Source organism: Terrapene carolina, unplaced genomic scaffold (genome assembly GCF_002925995.2).
Source record: "Terrapene carolina triunguis isolate 2854851 unplaced genomic scaffold, T_m_triunguis-2.0 Scaffold234, whole genome shotgun sequence".
Classification (NCBI taxonomy): Eukaryota; Metazoa; Chordata; order Testudines; family Emydidae; genus Terrapene; species Terrapene triunguis.
In genome coordinates this window covers 3,015,853-3,038,676 of record NW_020664585.1, presented here as the reverse complement: position 1 = coordinate 3,038,676, position 22,824 = coordinate 3,015,853, and the positions used below count along the sequence as shown (strand labels likewise).

General features: G+C 52.8%; 1 protein-coding gene across 1 annotated transcript in view; it reads left to right on the top strand.

Annotated features, from left to right (window-relative positions):
• Nucleotides 1-22,824, top strand: part of SGSM1 (small G protein signaling modulator 1) — a 77,282-nt gene that overhangs the window by 28,927 nt on the left and 25,531 nt on the right. Inside the window, exons 3-8 of the mRNA XM_026656959.1 lie at nucleotides 14,675-14,837; nucleotides 16,235-16,387; nucleotides 17,052-17,119; nucleotides 17,760-17,905; nucleotides 18,415-18,546; nucleotides 20,366-20,490. Of these exons, the coding sequence (XP_026512744.1) occupies nucleotides 14,675-14,837; nucleotides 16,235-16,387; nucleotides 17,052-17,119; nucleotides 17,760-17,905; nucleotides 18,415-18,546; nucleotides 20,366-20,490 (787 nt within the window). The remainder of the gene's footprint in view (nucleotides 1-14,674; nucleotides 14,838-16,234; nucleotides 16,388-17,051; nucleotides 17,120-17,759; nucleotides 17,906-18,414; nucleotides 18,547-20,365; nucleotides 20,491-22,824) is intronic.

Sequence of the window (22,824 nt, the reverse complement as noted above, 5' to 3'; positions counted from 1 at the left end):
ATCAGACATGAGCTTCAGGGATGTAAGAGGCAAAACCGGGTGTTTTTCTACTGGCTCGTCCCATTGTTTATTCCTGTTTAACGGTTCTTTCTCTTATGACTGGAGAGGGTGACCAGATAGCAAACGTGAAAAATCAGGACGGGGGTGAGGGGAAATAGGCGCCTGTACAAGACAAAGCCCTGAATATCGGGATTGTCCCTATAAAATCAGGACATCGGGTCACCCTATGACTGGAACCTCTCGCTGCTGAGAATTCAGGAATAGCTTGTGGTCTCAGGCTACAGGGACCAAAGGGCGATCCCGCCAGTATAGACGGGCAAAGAGGACGTGCCTGGAATGGAGGGTACAGGTGTGCGTCTGCTATCCGAGCACACCCCCCGTTGTGTCCGGGTGAGGCATTGCAGGGACTCTGCCTCCCTGACAGTCCTGTGTCCTGGCTCTGCCACGGGCTGCCGCCGCTGTGGCCTAATGCTCTGGCCGGGTCAGTTCTCCAGCTGGCCGGATCCCCTCTGGAGATAACTGTAAACAAATTAAATCTTAACTCAAATTAGCCACTTGGGCATTAAAGTCCCTAATATAAACACTAGTCCCTCAGAGACCCAAGGTCAGTGTTGTCGAGGTTAGGCCCCTTTCTGGGCCAGCTTCCTTGGGTTAGGGAGGGAGAGTCAGAGTCTTCCTTCCCTGCGCTGGCTTCACCCAGAACAGGCCCCGGTAGAAGCAGCCAGTCTTTACCTGCCCTGCTGGGCTCTGATTGGCCTGTGCCTGCTCCCAGCCCTTCTAGGTGCTGGAGGACCAACTCTTGCTGGTTCTGCCTACAGCTGTTCATGGGGGAGACCTCTCTAGACAACCCCTGGAGGTCTGAACTCGCTGCACTTGCCCTCCAGCAGGGCACCTCCTTAGGGCGTGGTGTGCCAAGGCAGTGGGGCCTCTGGCAGGGGCAGCGAATACCTGGTTCCTGTCACAGATGGTTGGCTCCTTTAAGAGAAGCTGTTTGACAGAAGTGTAGCCCAGCCAATGGCATAGGAGGAGCACCAGCAGTATGTGGGAGTCCTGGGGGTGGAGTCAGCCTTTGAAGCCCCACCCTTTGAGCTAATAGAAAACAGGTGCATGCTGGGAAGCAATGCTCTTAAGGCTGTCTTGGAGGCAGGTCCTGGAGCTTCTTGGATTGTCCAGGCCATTGAGTGGTGCTGATAGCAGCCGTGGCAAGGACCCAGAAATCTGATGGACAGCGGAAAGTGCCCCTTTGGGGGAAGGGCAAACCTAGACACCAAGAGCTGAATTCAGCCCAAGTGTAAGTGGGTGCAACTCAGCAAAAGCCAGTGGAGTCACACCTCTTTAAGCAGGGTGGAATCTGAACTTTGCAAACCCTTCAAACAAACACACAAAAGCTCTGTTCCCCAAAAGCTTTGCAATATTTTGGATAAAGTCCCATCTACCCTCCGCTACCTCTTTGCCTCAGCCGTTGGCCCTGGAGAACATAAGAGCAAGAAATATAGGCTCTCTGTCCTTCCCTGAGCTAGGAGCGGAACTGCACAGTAACAACTTCCTCCAGACTCCTCTCTTTGAATCTATTTATACTCCCTTCCTGCACGTGGTCTGTATAGAGCTGTGTTATGATAGCTGAATCTATCAGGGATCTTGTCAGATACCTCTGTTCTCAGGGGTTCCTGGTTCCGCTCTCAAACTGGCACAGAGGCCTTAGCCCTTGTCCTCTCTGTTTCTGTCACAGTCAGTGCATAGTCCACTGGATTTGGATTATTTTGCAGGGCTCCTAATCTCTTATCCAATTGCCAGCGCTTCTGATGGCGTGTGAGATGGGATTTTCCTTCCTCCGTCTATCTGCTGGGAATGTGGAATCACCTTTTTAGAGGCATTTCTTTATTTAAAAGCAGAACTATTACTACTCTGGAAACTGGCCCCCCGTAGCATTGGCACCTGTTTGTATTGGTGTTGTAGCAGCGTCCTGTGGCTGCCAGGAGGTCCTGGTGCCATGTGACCGCGCCAGCGTGAACAGCCCTCTGGAAATCCTGCAGGGCAGTTCTCGGGGCCAAAGCCCTCTGCACAAAGCTGGTGCTCGCTGATTGTCGGGCTTTGCGTGGTTTGGTAATGTGTATGTATCTCATCCCTGGGCATGGAGGGGTGGGGATTTCCCCATCTCTATGCTGGCCCACTAGGTGTGCTGTGCAGAGCAGGATGTTCTGGTGCTCTCCTGTTTCGGATTCCTTGGTACAGACACAAAGGCAGCGCAGCTCTTTGGGGGAAGCTGGGTTTTCCCTTCTGACTATAGCTGTGCACAGCGGTGCCTCGGGGAGTCTGTGACTGCCTTCTCCCTGCTGCCCCGTCCCTGTTCCACGCAGCATGCATCCCTTGAAGAGAGAGCCACTAAAAGGCATTGTAACCCACCCTTAAGAAACTGCGTTCTCATCCTACTCATGCGGCTCTTCTCCTCATGGCTGCTTCTCTCTCTCTCTGCCGCAGGACTCCCGGAGTGGTGTCTATGGCAACACACGCTGGTGAGAGCAGGCTACCTGCTCCGCTGTGCCTAGTGCAGAGAAGCCAGCACCATGTAGCAGCAACCTCTAGCCGTGGGGTCTGATCAGTAAACAGGTCACTTAGCCCATGTCTCAGGCTCCTTTGGCCTCGGCTGCAAGCTCTGCATTTCTCTCTCTCACAGTTAAACAGATTATCATCCAAACATCGTAGGCCATTCACCTGTTCCACCCTTACCTTCTGACTAACGAAACCCTGGGAATTCAGTGGGATTGTGCCTGACCACAAATGCGTCACAGAAACAGGCCTCTCAACGTTCTGTGGCTTGCAGTCAGTGGGAGCTTTGTTCAGCAGTGCCCGGTCCGGACTGGGACGGAACTGAATGTATTGCTGGTGCTGAAAGTTGCTGGCCTATTTCCGAGTCATTGGGAGAGGCCTGCCAGCGCACTGCAAGGCCCATTTCCCTCAGATGAGGGGAGGAGCCCTACGCCACAAAATCAATTAATTACAGAGGACAAAGGATGAGAGAATAGGTAGGGTGTGAGTCATAGGGCAGAACCAGGGTTCCAGAGGAGGCCACCAAACAGGGAACCAACCCACTTGATCCCTGTAGAGATGGGTGGAGACTTCCCAGAGGGAAGCAGCTAACTCAACCAAAACTAGGGAGGGGGAAGTGCTACAGAAGAACAAGGTTCAATTAATTAGGTGGGACAAAGAAAGAATGCAACACCAGAAAGGGAATGCAAGGACATTAAACAAAGGGCTCCAGACAGTGACGCAGGCTGAGTGGAGAACCAGATCGACAGCCCTGTAGACTGAATAGCAGATGCGGTTGGAAATTTTCTGTTGGAATAATTTTCCAATGGAAAAGCAGTTTTCACAGAATCTAAATTTTCCTTTGAGGAAAATCAAAGCAAATATTTTGTTTCAGATTGGTTTGACCCAAATTGGAATGTATGTTTTTTGTTGTTGTTGTTGTTGAATTGACCTGAAACATTTTGTTTTGAATCAGTTCAACCAAACATTACATTGCATTTCCCTAGCAGTGCATTTCCTCATGGGCGTTGTAGTTTGTATCCCTCATCTTCTATAGGCCAGGCTCCCTGGAGGACTACATCACCAATAATGCAACACTGACTCCTCTCTGACCGCTGTATGATAGATAATGGTAATCACATGATTAGGGATGCATCATGGGAGATATGAAATGGCCTCGGAGCCTGGCCCATAGGGCAGAATAGGGCATCAGGCTCCCAAACTACAGTTCCCATGAGGCAACGTGCCACAATGGGAAAATGCAGTTTAATGTTCAGCTGACTCGAAATGAAGCGTCTAAGTCATTTCAACAAACCAAAACATTTTGATATCAGAAATGATTAAACATTTTATTGGGTATGCCTGGACAAAATGTTTTTACACTTCCATATGAAAAGTCTTTTTGGAATATTTTGTTCTGCAAAAAAATTTGAAATGGCAACTTGTCAAATAAACACCTTCCAGGGATAGTCAAGATCAGTGGTCTCCAACCTTTTTACGCCTAAGATCACTTTTTGAATGTAAGGGCAACCTAGGATCTATCCCGCCCCGTCCCCAAAGTCCCGCCCCACTTGCTCTCCCTCACCCTCACTCACATTCACTGGGCTGGGGTAGGGGGTTGGGGTTCAGGAGGGAGCACGGGCTCTGGGCTGGATCTGAGAAGTTCGCAGTGTGTGGGAGGGGGCTCTGGGCTGAGCCTGGGGCAGGGGGTTGGGGTGCAGGAGGGGTTGAAGGGTGCAAGCGCTGGGAGGGAGTTTGGTTGCAGGAGGGGTCTCTGGGCTGGGGCAGAGTGTTGGGGTGCAGGAGGGGGTACAGGGTGCTGGCTCTGGGAAGGGGGTCAGGGCTGGGGCAGAGTGTTGGGGTGTAGGAGGGGGTACAGGGTGCTGGCTCTGGGAAGGGGGTCAGGGCTGGGGCAGGGGATTGGAGTGCGGGAGGGGGTACAGGGTGCTGGCTCTGGGAAGGGGGTCAGGGCTGGGGATTGGGGTGCGACCTTCCACCAGGCAGCACTTACCTCCGGTGGCTCCTGATCGGTGGTGCAGTGTGCTGCCACTGAGGCAGGCTCCCTACCTATCCCAGCCCCATGCCGCTCCCGGAAGGGGCCAAAGCGCCCCTGTGACCCCTGGGGAAGGGCAGGGGGCATGTGGCTCTGCGCGCTGCCCCTTTCTGCAAGCACTGCCCCCGCAGCTCCCATTGGCCACAGCTCCCCGTTCCCGGCCAATGGGAGCTGCGGGGGCGGTGCTTGCAGGCAGGAGCAATGTGCGGCGGGAGACCTCTGCCTCCTGGGCCGCGGGGCCATGCTGGCCACTTCCGGGAGTGGTGTGGGTCTGGGGCAGGCAGGGAGCCTGTGTTAGCGGCAGCCCGCCTGGGCTGCTGGAGATCACAATCAACCGGTTGGTGACCACTGGTCTAAATAATACTGAGTCCTGCCCAGGTACAGGGGACTGGACTAGACGACCTCTCAAGATCCCTTCCAGTCCTATGATTCTATTCTCCAGTGCTAGGAAAGCGGCACATCAGCTTCATCTGTGTTTCAAACCTGTTTGCTGTCACGCTTCTCCTGACCTGACAGCCAGCCTGCCCCGCAGGCCCTGCGCCAGGCCCAGCATTCCCTGCAGGGGGGCGGTTTATCATCCGGAGTGAGGGGAGCCGTGAAAGGCACTGCCAGACTGGAATGACATTCAGTGTCCTAGGCTGCTGCTCAGACGGTCCGAACTCTTCGGGTTCTTGCAGAGAGGAAGGTGGTTCTGGTAGCTGGGTCCTAAGGAAACTACTTGGGTTTTAAGGACAAAAATCACTGAAACCTTGTTTCTCGGGGAATTAGTCTCTTGAACTGAACTGGCCTGGTCCGTGGCTCAATTCTTGGCTCTCCCCATTGGAGAATGTCTGATGTAGGGCCCATAGGGAGCTCTTCAACACACCGTAACCTACAGAAACTGTGCCTCTAACTCGGGGGATGCAGAAATGTCTTAAAATCACCACCCCCTTCGCCCCATGCTACTCATCTTGAGCTGTGTTGTTCAGCAGGAGCAGCTGAGAATCGGGGTGAGGGTGGGGGCGGGCTGGCTGGCTTGCTGGGCACATTCAGAGTGAGATCTGCTAACTCCCCTGGGTAGCCAACCCAGCTGAGATTGAGCTGCAGAGTCTCTTCCAGTTGGTCCATCCTCTGGAGGGTTGTTTACTGAGTTCCAATCACGTGCATCTTTGCACTGGAGGGGTCTGGATGTCACCAAGGAAATAACTTGCTTTGCAGAGCCGTTGCCACTATTGATGATGCGCAGGATGGTAAAAACCCAGCTTGGCTGTCAGATCCCAGGGTGAATTTGTGGGACTGTCAGGGGGGTGGGTGGGAACAGCCTTTTGCTTTTAACCTGAGCACAACTTGTGTGGGAATCCTTGAGACAGCCAGTGCGCAGAGTCTGATGTGGTTTATAAACCAGCTGAGCGTCATCCCGGTTAGCGTGGGGTGCCCGGAGGATAATGATAGGAAAAGTGAATGATGAGCTCTTGCTTTCGGAGACGTTGCTTTGTGAGAAGCTGCGTGTGCAGTGCTGGGCGTCGGGTGCCAAGCCAGGGGAGGCTTAGGCCAGTGGTTGTCTTAGCAACTTAGCTCTCCATTTTTTGCACTGGGACCCATTGAGAAGGTACCGCATTCTTCTGAACACTGGCACGATTGCAAACCAACGAGAGCACTCGCTCCAGGGAAACGGGGCCAGAGGTTCAGAAGTGCTGAGCAGAACACCCTCGGCTCCAGTCAATGTTAGTGGACTCTGAGGTGGCTCGGCACCCATGGAATCAAACCCAGAGTGTCTGGGAAGACCAGGTTCTATCTGAAGACCAGCTCCAGTGCAGCCTAATCTTGCCAGGAAAGCAAAGCTCGTCCAGGGAGCTCCCAGGCCCTCAGCCGTGTAGCCACTTCTAATGTCTCCTTCATGGGAGAAAGGCCATGCAGAATTTGACACCACTGGGTCAGGATTGAGGTCTTTAGCCAAAGCTGTTGGGACAAGGATGTGTGGCTGAAACAGCATCAGGGCAAGGGATGCAGGAGGTCATTACCAAGGTGCATTTGCGGAGCTGTGTGCAGGGAACCCAGGAAAGGAGTAACAGGCGGGGCTGCGGGTCAGGGCTGAGGTCCATTGGCACAGATTTTGGGGGGATGCTAGGAATAGAATAATAGAGAATGCGGGAGGTCAAGTTGAAATGCAGAGCTGTGTGGAGGCCCCGGGCTAGAAAAGTAGGGGGTTGTGGGGGCAGAGTGTATCTTACATAAGCTGCTTATTGTCATGTTCTCTAGGGCATCATCATGGTCCTGCTAAGCACATACAATGCTCAGATTCCTGCATTGTGGCTGTCCCCACTGAATGGAGATTTTCCTACAGATTTTGCTATCTATAGAAACAAAAAGAAGAGGCCACGGCCTAACCTCCATCTCTAGCTTCTGAAAGCAATTGGGGTCTGTTTGTTCCCCTTCTCCCACTCTCCAGGATGCAAGGCAGGTGGGTTGTTCCAGTCCAAGGTATCTGAACGCATTGTTAGCAGAGAGGGGCTCTGAAAGAGCAGAACTTCCAGGTGTGACTCACTCGCTGCTTTTCGGGACAGTGCGAGGCGTCACGGCCAGGAACTATTTATAACCTTCTGCACCACAGAGCTGAGGCATCCAGGCAAGGAGAAGGGCTCATTGGCTACCTTAATGATGCCGCCGGGTTTGCCAGTGGCTTCTGGGTATTCACAGCATATCATCCGTCTGTTGTTGCCATTTCAATTTCAATTCTGTGCGGTTCCCCGAGTGCTGTGGTAGGAGGCGGCTTTATAAAGAACGCCGTCTTCATAATCAGCAAAATGCCTTTCATGTGGCGCTGCCTTTTTTCCTCTGCAGGGCTCTCAGACTTGGCCCTCGCGATCGGAGCCCTCCCATTCCTTCTCTTACTTAAATCCCCATTAATGAAGCTCTGGGTGACAGAAAAGGGCAGCTGATCCCAGCAGCCCAGTTTTACCAATTATGGAGCTGCAAGGTTTGGGGAAGATAAATCTATGCTGACACCTGTCAAGTCCCACGCTCCCTTCAGAAGCTAAAATGAGTCCTCGTTCCTAATGGCTGTCCTGTGTGTAAACCGTTCTTGTGGTCAGATTCCATGTTTAGTAGGAAGACATTAAAATTGCTCAGCTGTTCAGAGTAAATAAATATCCCAGGCCAGATTCCCACCTGCTGTAACTCCCTCGTAACATTTCACCAGGAATAAAAACTAGCCCAAGATTTGAGCATTTATGGGCAAAACATGAATATTGTGTGTGTGTGTGTGTGTGTGTTTTGCTGCAGATTATATCCTGGGGTGGATTGAGATTGTAGTTTATAATATACTTTTGCATGTATTTATCGCGAAACTTCATTTGGAGTGTGCGTGTGCGCATGTGTGTGAGAGAGAGAGATGTAAGGAGAGTTATTTTCAGCTGTTTAGATGAATACAGTAACACCAATCCCAAGCATTCAAAAATCATGAGTCAGCCCAAAACATCACAAGACTTTTCAAAACTGTTTTGTTTTGTTAGTTCTGGTTTTTGAATCTTTCGAGTGCACTCGGGTCACATTTTCAAGCTTTCCTTCATACCCATAAGGGTAAAACCTTTCCCCCCCCAATGAAAGCAGAGATTCTCACACCATTTTGTGATTCCAGGAGCTGGGGCTTCATGAAAAACAGCAAATACCACAGGATTTGCAATGAAATTATGAGCGTCGGCAGCAGTGATATTAAGAGTGGGAAGGTGTTTTGTTCTTTAAAATCCTCGTCTTCAGTGAAGCCTGTTCCCTGTCAAGGGGAAAAGGAGCCCGTTTCAGTGACGAGGACACTGCTCACCCGTAGCGATGGCTCCTGTCTGACCATGTTCCCAGCCTGCTGGACTTGCAGAGCTGGTGATGCCAGAGAGAGTTTCTCTTGTGAGGGATGTGGGGGCTGGTCAGCGGGGCCACTGGAACAGCCATGAGGGGAAGGGTCCTCAGCAACCCCAAAGCTTTGCATCCCTCTTGTGCAAGCTGAGGGTGGGCCACTCCAGAAGGGTTCAGCACAGGCCAGAGGTGTAAGCGCTGTGCGCCGGAAACGATTTGCAGTGCACGGATACAGAGCATGTTATTGGTCCCTCACTGGGATGGGGCAGGGCAAGGGGCAGAACCACAGTTACTCCTGCCTGGCCCTTGGCGGGTGATTAACTGCCTCTTGGCCAGAGGAGGCGGAGCTAGGCCTTATAAATAGACCGAGGGAGCTCAGTTGGGGAGGTCGTGGTGAGACAGGTCTCTCTGGCAGAGAGAAGCCCTGGGCTGTGGTTTAACAGGCAGGATACAACCGGGGAAGCACACTACAGGGACAGGATAGGCTCCTGGAGGGAAGCCCTGAGGTAGGGCCAACGAGGGAGCTGTGGTGAAGCCTGAGCGGGGCAGAAGCCGCATTTGTTTGAAGCTGTGTTTGGCCTGGGTTGTGCTACCCCGGAAGGGGTTCGGACTTCTCTGTGACTTGGCCGGGGAGCTGAGCCACAAAACAGCCAGGGAAGGAATCGGGAGGAGACACAGGCTGAGAGAGGCTGTTCCGGGTCCGAGGGATAACATGGGACGGGGCACCTGAGACGGTCCCTTGCAATGCTGCGTCCAGGCACGAGAGGGCTCCCTAGAGAGGAGGAGTGGACGTGTGCTTACAGTCCCACAGGACCCAGGTACATTGTGGGCGTGTCCGTGAGCTCCATCTATTGGCATGTTACCTATTAACAAACTATTTACACATACACGGACCTCCCCGGCCCACCCCGACATCTCCTCTATATAAAAGCACCCCGTACTATGAGGAGGTGGAAATCACTCCCGGCTGCCTTCCCGGTGGCACGCCTGCCAGGTTTGTCTGTAATTCTCCTTGGTGCGAGAGCATCCACTGCTCTGTTCCTGCCAAGCGGACGCACCATTTCTCCACGTCTGATCGGTGCCTGTTCCCATGAGCCCTTGACTTCAGGCGTCAAGCTCGGCCCCGCTAAGGAGCTGACTGGCGGCGTGACTGATTGGCCGACGAGTGACTTGCCAGAGCTGGAAGCACTAGGGAGCCGATGTAGCTAATTTGCTCTCTGCAGCACTTCGCGTGCCCAGCTGCTCGTGGTGAGCGGTGGAGCGCAGCCGGGCTGGCATCTGAAATGGAAGCTACTCTGCTTCAGAGAGCAAGGAGAGAATAAGTGAAAGAAGTGCTGGCGAATGCTGGGAGCCCTCGATGGCATGTGAGGAGCACCGGGGGCCGGATGCTGGGGGACCCGTGCAGAGAGCACTGGGTGACTGCGCGCTGCCGGTCTCGAGGAGTTGAATTTCTGTCCCCATTGGTGGGGTAACGAAGGGAGCGGGGCCAGATCCCCTGTTTGCAAGGGGCAGTCTCATCCCGCAGAGACGCATGCGTCCACAAGGGCTAACTTATCCTCTTGGTGTCAGCTGGGATGGGGGTTTGCCCTGAGTTTCCAAGGGGCTGTTACGATGATCGGAGACGCCCCCCTGCAGTTCCAGTCATTGTCTTCGGAGCACGTGTGACTCAAATGCTAGTCTGGTCGCTTTCAAGCTGTGTGTCCCGGCGGGGGCTTCCAACGGTGCCTGTAGCTGGAGTTCCATATAAAGGTGTCCGGATACCTGTGTGTGATACAGGCAGTCAGTGGAGTGTAGGCTTCTGGCACGTACAATTATGAAACATTGGCCAGAAGTTTGCAAGACCAATAACACCGTAGTGCACTGCAAGTGACTTCCGGAGGACCCAGCTCTGAACAGTGCAAAGGGGCCAGGAGCTCAGCTCCCATCGGCTGCTTTGAAACTCCCAGCCCCAGCAGCCTGATCCGTTTGGTCTGTGCTTACTTAGCACTTCCAAGGAGATTTGTCCAGGGCTCCAGCCTGTCGCATGAAGTCACTGGTAGCAGTTACCTGCATCTCTGTGGGTCACTGGCAGGTCACTCAGTACCTGCATAGAGCTGCAGGGTGCTCTGAGCCAGGTGCAAGCAGCTTCCTCTTCGACCAGGTGCGTGGATTTGCCTGATCATGTTCAGTGAAGTGCCTCGGAGACATCGTCCCAGTTCTGGGATCTCCTTCCTGCCTCTGGGCCCTATGCCATGTGTCCTGAAGCATGTTGTGTGGCGCACTCTGATCTCCCTTTGCCAGGCCCTTGCCCCCTCCCTCACAGCTGTGTCACCTGCCGGGAGTGAGCCAATAGAGACACACCGAACTGAACCATAACATGCACTTGCTTAATCTGAATAGCCGCAGGCTCTTCGTACAGCCTGTAACAGGGCTGGGGCAGGCGTGGGGCCAGCCAACCTCAGTTCCTAAGGAGGCCCACCTGCGTTTGGACCGCCTGACTCCCCTAGGAAGGGCAGCAGGAAGCTGCGGGGTTGGTGGGGGATGGACAGCTCTCGGGGAGGAGGGGGGAAGCGTATGGCTGGGCTGGAAGACGTTTGTATTAATTTGTGAACTTCACGTGAATAAAATCAGACCCGCAGGAGGGCTGTAGTCACTGGACTCATGAAAGCCGGTGTGGAGTTTATTTAAAAAGACCCTTGAAGGGGGAACTGAGGCAAGGGTCCACTTGCAGGCTTACCTGAGGCCAAAAGGGGGCGTGGGCTTTTTGCAGAGGTTTTTTCTCTTCCCTGTTGTGTGAAGTGCCAGCTGGGCACAGGAAAATGAAACAGGACTAAAACAGTGAAGACAGGTGGTGGAGACGGCACTGCAGGGCCAGTTGTGGGGAACTGTCCTGCATGTAGTGAGCCGCCCGGCATCTGCAGATGAATGCCAGGGAAACTGGCAGGGTTTTACAGCCCTCTAGATCGTCTAGATCCCAAAGCCAATAACGCAAGCCGGTCTTATTTTGAAGCAATTACCCTGCAGTCAAACTGCAGCTTGTCCTTAGGGTCTGTCCACACTGCCATAAAACACCCGGAGCAGCTGGCTTGGGCTGCAGGACTATCCAGTTGCAGTGTAGACATTCCTGCTCGATCTGGAGCCTGGGCTCTGGGACTTGCAAGGGGGAGGGTCCCAGAGCCCGGGCTCCAGCCCGAGCCCAAATGGCTACAGTGCAGTTTTCTAGCCCCACAGCCTGAGCCCCGTGAGCCTGAGGCAGCTGATGCAGGCCAGCTGTGGGTGTTTGAGTGCGGTGTACCCTTGGAGTCAGCCAGGGGGATCCTTCCCAGCTCAGTCTGTGCTGTCTGCACTTGAGGAGAATTCATACGGTGCGTTACTGAAATATCCAAAATCCAGCTAGCTGCTCTGAGTGGCTCTCTCGAGTGAACGGGCCTAGGCCCATCTCCTGTCTGGTGCTTTTATCTGTTCAGTCAGATCAGGACTGACAGTACATCACACACCCGCACAGCTGAAAACTCCCTGCTTACGCCGTGTGGTGAGCTCAGATGCAGTGCTAAGCAAGGCTAAGATAACGTGATGCCTCCTTTCACGGCCCTGGGAGCCACCCGGGAGCTGACGATGACAGGTCTGCGTGAAACGCCTTGCATGTCTCCGTAGACTTGCTCAGCCATTCAAAAAAACCCACCTCTTTTACAAACACAGGAAGCACACAGTGCGTCTGCTTAGCTGGTGCAGAATATCCCTAGTGCGGCTGGCTCTGTCGTGTGTCCTTCTGGAGAGAAGGAACGGTCTGTGTCTGCCAGAAAGCTTGTCCCATCCGCACCCCGATCACTAGCTTGTAGAATGGTGGGGTTGTGTAATTTTCCAGCAGTCTGATCAGCCTACTGAGTAAGTTTTTTGTTTGACATCAGCCATCTATCCTGATTCCCCCATCCCCAGAGGCTCAAACAGGTAAATTGCCAGTGAAATCAGTGTCCAGGTGCATTGTTCTCTGAGGAGTCACTGTGGATTAATTTGCCCCTTTGCCAGGGGTCAGCATGAGGGCTGTGAACCATTTCATGGGGTGCCCTCCATCACTTGGGATGCTGCAGGAGCCGGCAGATTCTCCTTAGCTCTCTCTGGGGGCTTTGTTTGGTGTGTATCATCCCCTTCCAGCAAAACCGGACACGCACGTGTTACGTGGAGTTGTCCTGGAGAAGTTAGGGCTGTGCACCAGCTGCTGCAATACAAGTCACTAGTTGCCTTGGTAAAGTGAGTCCCTAAAGCTGGGGAGAAGGCCACTTCATTCCAATTGAATTAATAACCCAATCTGGCCTTACTGGGGTCCACGTATTTAGAGTCTCTCCTACCTGTAGACTATAGGAACCAACTTAGCTCAGAGAACTGTGATTTGTATTTAGAAAACCGCCCAATTTGCTGTATTACCGTGGAAATCCTTCAGTTTCCGTGTGCCCCTTGCTCATATTGTAACACACCTATAAGCGCCGAGGACTTAACGAATTGTCCGTGAGAGCTGGCCACTGAGAACTTCACAGTGGGAGCAGGGCTGGAACTCTGGCTCTCCTGCTCCAAAAACACCACTGGGGCCAAAGGCGAGGACCCGGTTAGCTGTATGCCCTGCGGTGCCCATGACACTTAGCTAAGCAGTTCTGGTTCTGTCCAGTGGAGGGCAGCGGTGACCGACACTAGCCGGCTCATTCCAGTGCACGGCTGAAACTGGTGTAAATCCAAACGTGTTGTTTCATGTGAGACTCTCACATAAAAGATGATGAGAGCCACAAATGGTTCACTGTATAAACATCTGCGTCTACGTAGAGTCCAGCACGTTTATAGGTAATGGTGACCTGGGTAACTGGAGAGCTGGAAGCAACCCCCCGTTGAACATACAGAAATGCTCTGCCTGCTTGCAGGGAACCCAGCCTGCTGCTAGCAATGCAGCCAGGGCCAGGGACACTGAACGGGCTTGTGTATTGTCCAGTGGGTTGGCTGCACTTTTCATCTGTTGACCCTATCACGGTGCCTGAAGTAACTGCACCGTTGACCACTTTGTGACCTCCTAGGGCACCCCACTCTAGCCACCACCTTTCTCAGGGTGGGCACCTGGTCCATCCTGGCAGACCAAGGATTTAAGCTTCAATTTCCTCCTGCCACTCCCTGATCACCTTAGCAAACCTGAGCTTAGTTCAGCACCTAGCGTCTGTTCTCTCTCCGGGGCGATGCCAGGGTGCGCCGGTGACCCGCCAGCCTTCGGAAAGCGAGGTGTTTGTTTAGAACAAAAGCCTACCTTGGAAACCATACACAGCTTGTATGAACACCTGTCTTACCTGGGGTGATCCATCTTCCTCATGAACACATTGGCAGGTTCCAGAGTCCTTCACACCCTCTGGTCAGTATCATGTCAGTTCCTGGATCCAGCCAGAGAGAGCTCCCGGCTGCCACTTGCTACGCTTCTCAGTTCTTTGTCTGCTCCTCACTGGACCCCTGTCATAACCAGCCAGTGCCCCTAAGGGCTGGTACTTCTGCAGCCTTGTTACTGTCCCCTCCCCATGGTTCACTTTCTAGTAGCTGGTTCATGCTTCAGTTGACTTCCCCTCAGTTGCCGCATTGCTAGTCTTGTTTCAAGAAAAATTAACCCCCTCCCTCCCAAGGGGTAACAATACAAGGTGAGAGGGGAAACCAAGTCACCCCTATTTTTCATAAAAATATATCAGAAATTTCCCAGTTCTCCACAGCTGTTGGCCTATAATTAAGGCTACGTTTTAGTCATGGTTTTTTTAGTAAAAGTCATGGACATGTGCTGGCCGCCACTTCCCGCCACCCCCATTGGCCTGGAGCGGCGAACTGCGGCCAGAGGGAGCCGCGATCGGCTGAACCTGCGGACGCGGCAGGTAAACAAACTGGCCTGGCCCGCCAGGGGCTTTCCCTGAACAAGCGGCGGACCGGCTTTGAGAACCACTGGTCTAATCCATCTCCCGGCACTGAGGAAGGAAGTCTGCACATTCTCACTTGAGCACAAGTCCCATACGTTCTCTTTAAATGGGTGTGTTTGCAGGCATAGCTGCCAGATTGTCCCTGCTGCTGTGCCAGACGTGCATGTCTTTGGATCTTTCCTTTGTTTACGCGGGACAGAATGTGAGAGTCGGATTCATTTTCAGGGAAGGTTTCCGCCTGTAGGGCGAGACCACGGATGCTGCAGGAAACATCCGAGGCAACGAGTTACGGGCCAGTTAGTTTCCTGGGGAGGCTGTTTGGGGGGCTTTTGATGGGCTGGGTAACCCTCTGGCTTTGTTGCAGCTGCCGTGGAAGCCTGCGTCCTGCACAGCCTGAAGCGGAGAGCAGCCGGGTTCTTGCGCAGTAACAAGATCGCAGCCCTGTTCATGAAGGTGGGCAAGAGCTTCCCTCCGGCAGAAGATCTTTCTAGAAAGGTCCAAGATCTGGAACAGCTCATCGAGAACACGTAAGGCTTTTGCCATTGCCTCAGCACCTTGGGTGCTGCCTGGTTGCACCTGTGCTGGGTGGAGACTTGGGCCACGATATTCAAACCTGGGGGCCCAAAGTTAGGCACCAATATCTCTGCTTTGGCATCTTCACAAGAACCTGGTTTTCAGAGGTGCTGAGGCCAGTGGGGGTTGGAGGTGCAGGGCACCTCTGACAGTCAGGTCACTGAGTCAGATGCCTAACGGGAGGTCCCCGCGTTTGAGAATCCTGGCCCTGGTGGAGGAGCTGGGGACCAGGTTGGAGGTACAGTGCCCGGGCTGTAAAGAGGCCATCTGCTTTCTGGAGCCTCAGTGGTGACAAAAACCAGAAACGTTCCCCAGAAGCTGGTCATGAAGGATTTACAAAGATTGTGGTCTAAGCACTTAGACCCAAATCCTAGAGCCTCTCAATGAGATGTAGGCCCTGAAGTGTCGGAGTCGCCTTCAAAAATGGAGCTTGGAGACCTGTGGCATGTGGGTGCTCGACTGGGCTTGCTTACGTGCAGGCTTGGCACAGTTTGATTTGTATTTATTTTATTATTTCAGTGGATAATAGCAATGTTATTTTAAAGCATTTTTCTATTCTTATCAATTTACATTTTCCTGGTTGTGGGAAGTTGGTGGGGGGAATAGACAATAATCATTTAATGACCATATACATTAAGATTCGTAGAGTTAAAGCTTTATAACCATTGAAACACAAATTGTCAACATCACATTGCAAAGTTAATAGCCACAGTCAGAAGACAGGATACTGGGCTAGATGGACCATTGGTCTGACCTGGGATGGCCTGGCATGAGCTGGTATGGCCGTACTTATGTTCTTAAATCAAACTCTAAGAAGTTCTCAAACAGCATTTTTCTTTCTTTGCCTCTCCGTAAATGTTGATGATTACTGATGGAAATAGTTTTTCATTGGTTTGTGTGTATGGTGAAATTGACGTTTACCGACACGTACCGATAAAAACCTTCCAAGCCTATTCAGTGCTTTGCTGAATCAGGGCCTAAGTCAGCAGCTGGTCTTGGGCCTTGGTATTGTGTCTCAGTTCCGTTTCTTTATAACTGGTCACTTCTAAAAACTCTGACCCAGGCTCCCTGGAAAGGAGGAGTGAGAAGAACACGAGGACCAACTGCAGGGATCTGTCACCAAGTGATGGTCCCTAGCACAGGTGGACTTTCCCATGGGCTTTCCCCACCAGGCAGCCAACACCAGGCAGCCAACCTGCCAGGTCTTAGCTGCCCATGGGGGCGGGGCGGGGCAGGCGGGCCAGCCCTGCACTAGTTGTGGAGCAGGGAGCCCATTGCCCCATGGCTCAGCTTGCTGCTCTGGTTTGGAAGGGAAGTCTGCAATGCTGTATTCTGCCTTGTATCTCTGAAGACGAAACCAGGTACAAGGCATCCAGGAGAACGTGCGCAAAGTGCAGAAGCTGCCGAACCTGTCTCCCCAGGCCATCAAGCACCTCTGGATCCGCACAGCCCTCTTCGAAAAGGTCCTGGATAAAATCGTGCATTACCTGGTAGAAAACAGCAGGTGAGTGCTGGCGTGGGCCAGCTGTTTCCTTTTAGCTGCTCCCCAGCCATGCCCGCCGTAAAGCCAACATCCCCTGGGCTGGGCTGGGCGGGGCGGGGCTGGCAGTATTGCTGGCTTCACTTTCCTGTGCCTCGCTGATCAGAAGGCACCATAGGACCAGCACAAAGCAATATTTTTTTTCTCTCTTTCAGCTCAACCATGGCCCAGGATCTGCAATTCAGACCCTGTTCTTAATGCGGTAGTCAAGGGTTGTGACTCAGTGATCTCCCCCACACGCTTGCTGAAATAGAGGGGTTTAGTACTAGGCCAGCAGGATTCATTTAGTCTTTAAGTCCTGATGTCAGCGAGAGAATGCCAGGGGCCAGGCTCTGCCTGGGCATCGCCCACCCTAGAGACCCTGAGCATAGGGACTCCTAATGTTTTAGTTTGGGCCAGGCAGGGGGCGGGTACAGATTGTGTCAGATGGAGATGGAGGCTGGAGGAGGGCTGCCTAACTCTGGAGGGGGAGAACGACCTGCTGTCCTTTCTCATCAGCAATAGCGGATGCAGAAAGATGCAGGCAGCACACAGAGGAGCAGAAAGAATAGGGCAATTTATGGCTAAAACAGCCCTGTCTGTCTTTAGCACATATGCCAGCGACATGATTTTTTTTCTTTGCTTCTAGTAAATACTATGAGAAAGAAGCTCTCCTGATGGATCCCGTAGATGGACCAATTCTTGCTTCCTTATTGGGTAACTTTATCTTTTAACCTACTCTCAGAGCTGACTTTGCAGGCAGACACCCCCCTCTCCCCCCCTTGCATACTCGCAATACCATCTTTTCATGAGAACTCGACAGACTGTTAATGGGTCTTGCCGCAGCTGGGGTGGGCAGATGGAATTGCGTGAGTACATTTAAAAAGAACTCTTACCATACTCGAAATAATTGCCGACTGACCACCAATGGCTGAATACCTGCTGCCATTGGTTCTCTTAGCTATTGAAATGTTGACCATTAATAGATCTTCCATGTGCCCAAGTACCATTTTCAAATGAAGCCTTGGAAGGAATGCTGTAACCTAAGCACGGCTTCCCACGCTCAGAGCTGTTGATTTATTCTTGGGGTTACACACATTATACGAGATAGTATCATGTACAGCTGGTTAGTCACCTTATAACCCAGCCTGAGCAAGGGCCAGAGCGCCACTGCACGGCCCCTGGAGCAGGCCAGGAATTGAGCTGTGTCTCTTGGAGTCACATTCAGGTTCCTGGGATGCACCTTCTCTGTTCCCAAAATGTCGGAGTTGAGGCGTTCACTGTGAGGATCCAAGAGGGAAAATGCTGCCCTATGATTCTGCCCTTTGCTTGGTCTTTAAATCTCCCCCCTGTGCAGTGGGGCCTTGCGCGCTGGAGTACACCAAGATGAAGACGGCGGATCACTTCTGGACTGACCCCTCCGCTGACGAACTCGTTCAGAGGCATCGCATTCACAGCTCACACTGTCGCCAGGACTCTCCCACGAAGCGCCCTGCTCTCTGTGTGAGTGTTGGTGGACAGCTGGGGTGGATTGCGTCTCACTTGGCTCTCGTTGTGGTGAGGGGGGAGAGACGGGTGGTATTGAAGCTTCTTTAGTGGGCTTGCAAAGTGCACTGAGGTCCGCAAATGAAAGAGGCTGTAAATTAATCATTGCAACAACAGGATCCTTCCAGCAGGATCCAAAACTCAGCCTATGGAGGCTACTGGCTGCTTGGAGCAAGATGGAGCACTGCCTTCTGAGATCTCTCTGGGGGGGCAACTCCAAATTACAAATGAAGGTAGCTGCAGTCTGCTGCATTTCATGCAAATGAATTGCAGCCCTGGGCATACCATGGGTTCAGGGCTGACCTTGGCTAGTGTCAAACTGGTGACCTAGAGGGCGAAAAAGACAAAGAAAAGAGAGTGACCCTTCTTGCTGTGGTGGGCCTGAAGCCCTTCTGCATGCTGGGCTCTCCTGGGGCAGGAGGCGGTGAAATCAGCTCACAGAGCTGTCCTGTGCCGGTCCCGTCTAGATTCAGAAAAGGCATTCGAGTGGCAGCATGGACGACCGGCCGTCACTGTCTGCCAGAGACTATGTGGAGTCTTTGCATCAGAATTCCAGAGCCACGCTACTCTACGGCAAAAACAACGTCCTGGTGCAGCCGGTACGTAGCCTGTGTGCGAGGAAAGGTTGAAGCAGGTGAAACTTGGGACACGGCTGCTTTAAAGCCAAGTTGCTCTCCTGGTTGTACTGGCTAGTGGGTGTCACTCCCGTCTTTGCTAGCTGGAACGTCAGACCTGCTGAAGAGCGTGTGTGTGTGTGTGTGTGTGTGTGTGTGTGTCCACATGGAGGCAGGCATCCCAGAAGGGGCATAACCCTTGTACTGCTACAGCTAGTGGATAAAGGAATCCAATACCTTTCTGTGACTGCAAATCTGTACTTAAAAACACTGCTCTGTTCTTTTTATCCAGCCCGGCCCCAGGCTGGGAGAAAGGGTGACTGGCAAGTGCATAATTCGGGAACTGAAATAGCTGAGTTCCATTTCGCAAAGCTAAGGAGATGGGGATCCTCCTGCTAGAAGCGGGGGGACTTCTGCTTTCCTTTGACTAGGAACTGGTCCCCTTTTTCTTCGCCCAGAGGCACGCAGGCCCGACGAGCTGTCTCCATTCCTTCCCCGGCACTGCGGCCGGTGTGTGTCCTTGCACGGCAGATTGGCTACGCATGGGGGACACGGGGGGGTGCTGCAGTGGAGCAATCCACTGGCTGCAGCTGGAGCCCGGAGTTCACACTGCACTGCTGACAGCCTATAGCGAAGATGGGGGGTTGGGCTAGAAGAGGCATGGCAAGCCCAGGGTGAGAGGTGACTGTGGGGGGCCCGCTTGGATAAGTTGGGCCCTTTCCTGGTACAAGCCCTACAACTTTGCAGAGCTTGGCAGTGTGTCTGTGCCATCCTTCCTCACCCTGCGTTCCTGTGGGGGAGCTCCGCTTTTGCAGTGGGCCCCACAGCTCGGAGCCGGATGCAGGCAGAGAGGGCTGTGTTGAGAACGGCTCCCAAGGGAAGGAGAAGATAAACCCTGAGCTGCGTGACTAGAGATCAGGCTCTTGCCAGGCTAGCTTGAGGAACGTTCACTGCTAACTTCTGAAGGCCTGTCACTGAGCATTAATGGTGAGAGCCAGGAGAGGAGAGAGGTCACGGTCTGCCGGCCTTCTGTCCTGAGCCCAGCAAACAGATCCAAGCCGTCGTGTCCATCTGTTAATGAGACTGACGCTCCTCCAGTGGCTCCACAAGAGCAGAGCATGGTAATGAAGGGAGTGCCCCTTTCTAGGGGGTACGGTGCTTGTGAGTCTGTGACCCAGCTCTGCGGGGATGGTCTCAGAGGTGGGAGCCGCAGTTCCGATTTTTTCGCCTGATGTTCTGCAGCGCTGACCCTGTGGAGTTTGGGCCCTGCCCTTCCACGCCATCCTAACCCCTTGGAGGATCAAAGCCGTGGCTTCTGGGAGCAGGGATTTCAGTGCGCATGCTTGGGTCTGGACTGCTAAGCCCTAGATCTGGAGGAGGGAACTAGGGCAGGATGTGGGGCTCACTTCTTTAGCACAAAAGTCCCCTCCAGCTCAGGAGTCTGCCTTTCTGGCCGTTTTTGGCTGTAAGGGGAGTGAGATAAAACTGCTTCACTGGAGCTGTGACAGTTTTCCCCAACTGAGGCTCTGCCCCCAGCCCTCCAACCAGCCCAGGTTTGCGGTGATGTTTCATGGGAGCAGATCAGTACTGCATGAACAGTTTTACATCCCCCTTGCTGGTGCTTGGATCAGGAAGTGCGCACGGTCCTGGGTGCTGGGCAGAGCTGTGCCAGGGTGCGTGGTTGGTCAAGCAGTACTTTCAGCAGACTGGAGCCACGCTGATCCCAAGAGCCAGGCCCTTGCAGTGTCGTCCGTGCTGTTTTTGCGGGCCAGTAATGTAATTTGTCTCTGTTCTCTTTGTAAAGAGAGACGACATGGAGGCGATCCCGGGGTACTTGTCCCTTCATCAGACTGCAGACATCATGACGTTGAAATGGACCCCCAACCAGCTAATGAACGGTTCTGTGGGAGATCTGGACTACGAGAAAAGGTGATTCACTCTATATGCACGAGCCTGTTGGCCAGAGAACAAGAGGGGAATGAACCATTCAAGGCAAAAACGTCATGTTAGGTGCTTCTAAAAGGCCTGATGGAACAACTGTTGCGGTCAGTGGGGATCCTTCCACAGAGCTCCGTGGGCTTTGGAGCAGGTCCCAGACGTTTAGCTGACGTCTGAATTCACTCTTGCTTTCTGAGAGGTATAATGTAAACAGGGAAAAGCCCTCATCTGAACCTCCTGGGGAATCCAGTTCAGTGCTTTGGGTGGGTGCCAGTTTTTACCCAGCCTATTCAGGAAATGCTCACCTGAGCAGAACAGAGCAATTATGCAGGAGTTGAAAACAATAACAGAGAGAGCAATTGGCCTTCGGGGACAGAGAGCAGGAAGGGGCTGTGGGAACAGAGAGGAGACGTTGCTAAGGAATCCGTCTCCTGAGGGCCGCGTTCAGCCGGTCGAATCGGAGAGGCTGTTTATGCTGAAGGGTGTGGAACAATTTGCTTTCTTGCCCTCCGAGTGATTTCCCAGGGAGAGACGTGGTGTGCTCTTCACAGTATCCTTTGGGGGGTTGTTAATGCTGCTGATGGATCTAGGGAGTCACAGAGCAGGTAAACAGGGAAGTCCATGTGCAAGGAGAAAAGATGCAAGCAGCTTCCAGAATAACAACGCTGGGCAATGGGTCGTGTACACAGGAGTGGCTGAGGTGTGTTGGGGCCAAGGGGATGACATGGCTCTGAGGCAGGTAGCTCTTCCTTCTCTCTCTTAGACCTTATCCTGCTGCCCACCCCGTTGTATCTGAGCACCACCACAGAAAACCAATAGCAAAGTCCCTAGTGGACTCCAGGAAGTCTCTGGCACGTTTCCGTTCATGGGCTCCGAGCTCCCCTCAGGGTAGCATTCCCCGATGAAGTGGATATTGGAATCTGCCACGTGCGTTGGGGACGTTTTTCTTGACTGCAACACTCCCTTTTACAAACTAACATTAACAAACTGGGCCAGGCCTTTGCAGGCCTCGGGCCGCTCAGAAAAGTTCCTTCCAGCAGCTCGCTATTGACATAAGCATAACAGCTTGGATTGAACAATAACCATTAACAGAATTCCCAAGTGCTTTCCAGCAGTAGATCAGTTCGCCTGAAACATATCAGAGAATCATCTAAATAAATAGTATAGGAAACCCAGGGGCAGAAATAACTGAGCATTGTCCCCTGGGCTGAGATAAACATAATTGTTCATGTAACTCATTTTCATTTTTGTCTGTTCTCTATACTTGTCTCTCTTTTTTGCCTTTGTTCCTGGCATCTCCACTCTCACCCCCGTGTACTCTTGGGGGGGTCTCTCTATGCTGCTGGCGGGGATGACTGGCACCCTGCTGTAATCCTCTTTTCATCTCTGTATTGCTTTGCTGAGTTCTTGACTTGGTCCTCAGGCTAATTTCTAAAATTTCCCAGTGTCCAGGCAAGACAGAGAGAGCGAGCGGTCAAACCACAAAGTAAGTATGCCTCCTTCTGGGGTGGGTTTGCAATTGCACACATTCACCCACACCCCCTGTCTTTCTCTGGGCCTTTCACAGGGGGGCTGGAATGCCTGTGCTGTTTTTTTTTTTTTTTTAAGCACAGCTTTTCTAAATGACAGCTATTGCTGCTGAAAACCTGGACCTTAACTTTAAAGAACTGGATAGAGATTTCATCCTGTGCCAGGTCCTCCCTGGAAATGAAACTGCCTTCTCTGAGGCATTGTCTTTGAGAGAAGAAAATGAAACGTTTCTTTGATGGACCCATTACAGGGGGTTTTTTTTTATTCCATGTCCATTTCCTCTTGTGATCTCTGTGCCAGGCCCTGCCCTGTCCATCAGCTGTCCCCCGACCCTGCTCCCCTCGGATCAGGCTGAGGACTGTGGCCTGCAGGACTCGACTTCGTTCTGTTTGTCCTTAAAAGCAGCAGTGAAGGAAATTTAAAATGAAAAATTGTTCAGCCACTTTCCAGAAGTGTCATTACGGAAGTAAAAGGAGAACCCAGCAGCACAGGAAGCACCGAGGCCCCTGGGGTGAGCCCAGGAGCTCAGCAGCCTGGTGAAAGTTTCCCTCCACAGATGGCCAGCAGGGGCCCGGACACTTCTCAGATCCTATTAGGCTTAATTGGGATGTAAGCGGAGCGCTGCCTTCATTCTTCTCCTCCCCCCCCACCGGTGTGGAGGCGAAGCTTCCCCAGCAGAGGGGACAGGAGGTTTCAGGGGGTTGCAGCTGTTGGGTCAGAGGAGGAACGTTCTGCTCTGGCTCGGGCGGGAGTTGGGTTTTGGCTTCTTCTGCTCAAGAGCCAAATTCAAACCGT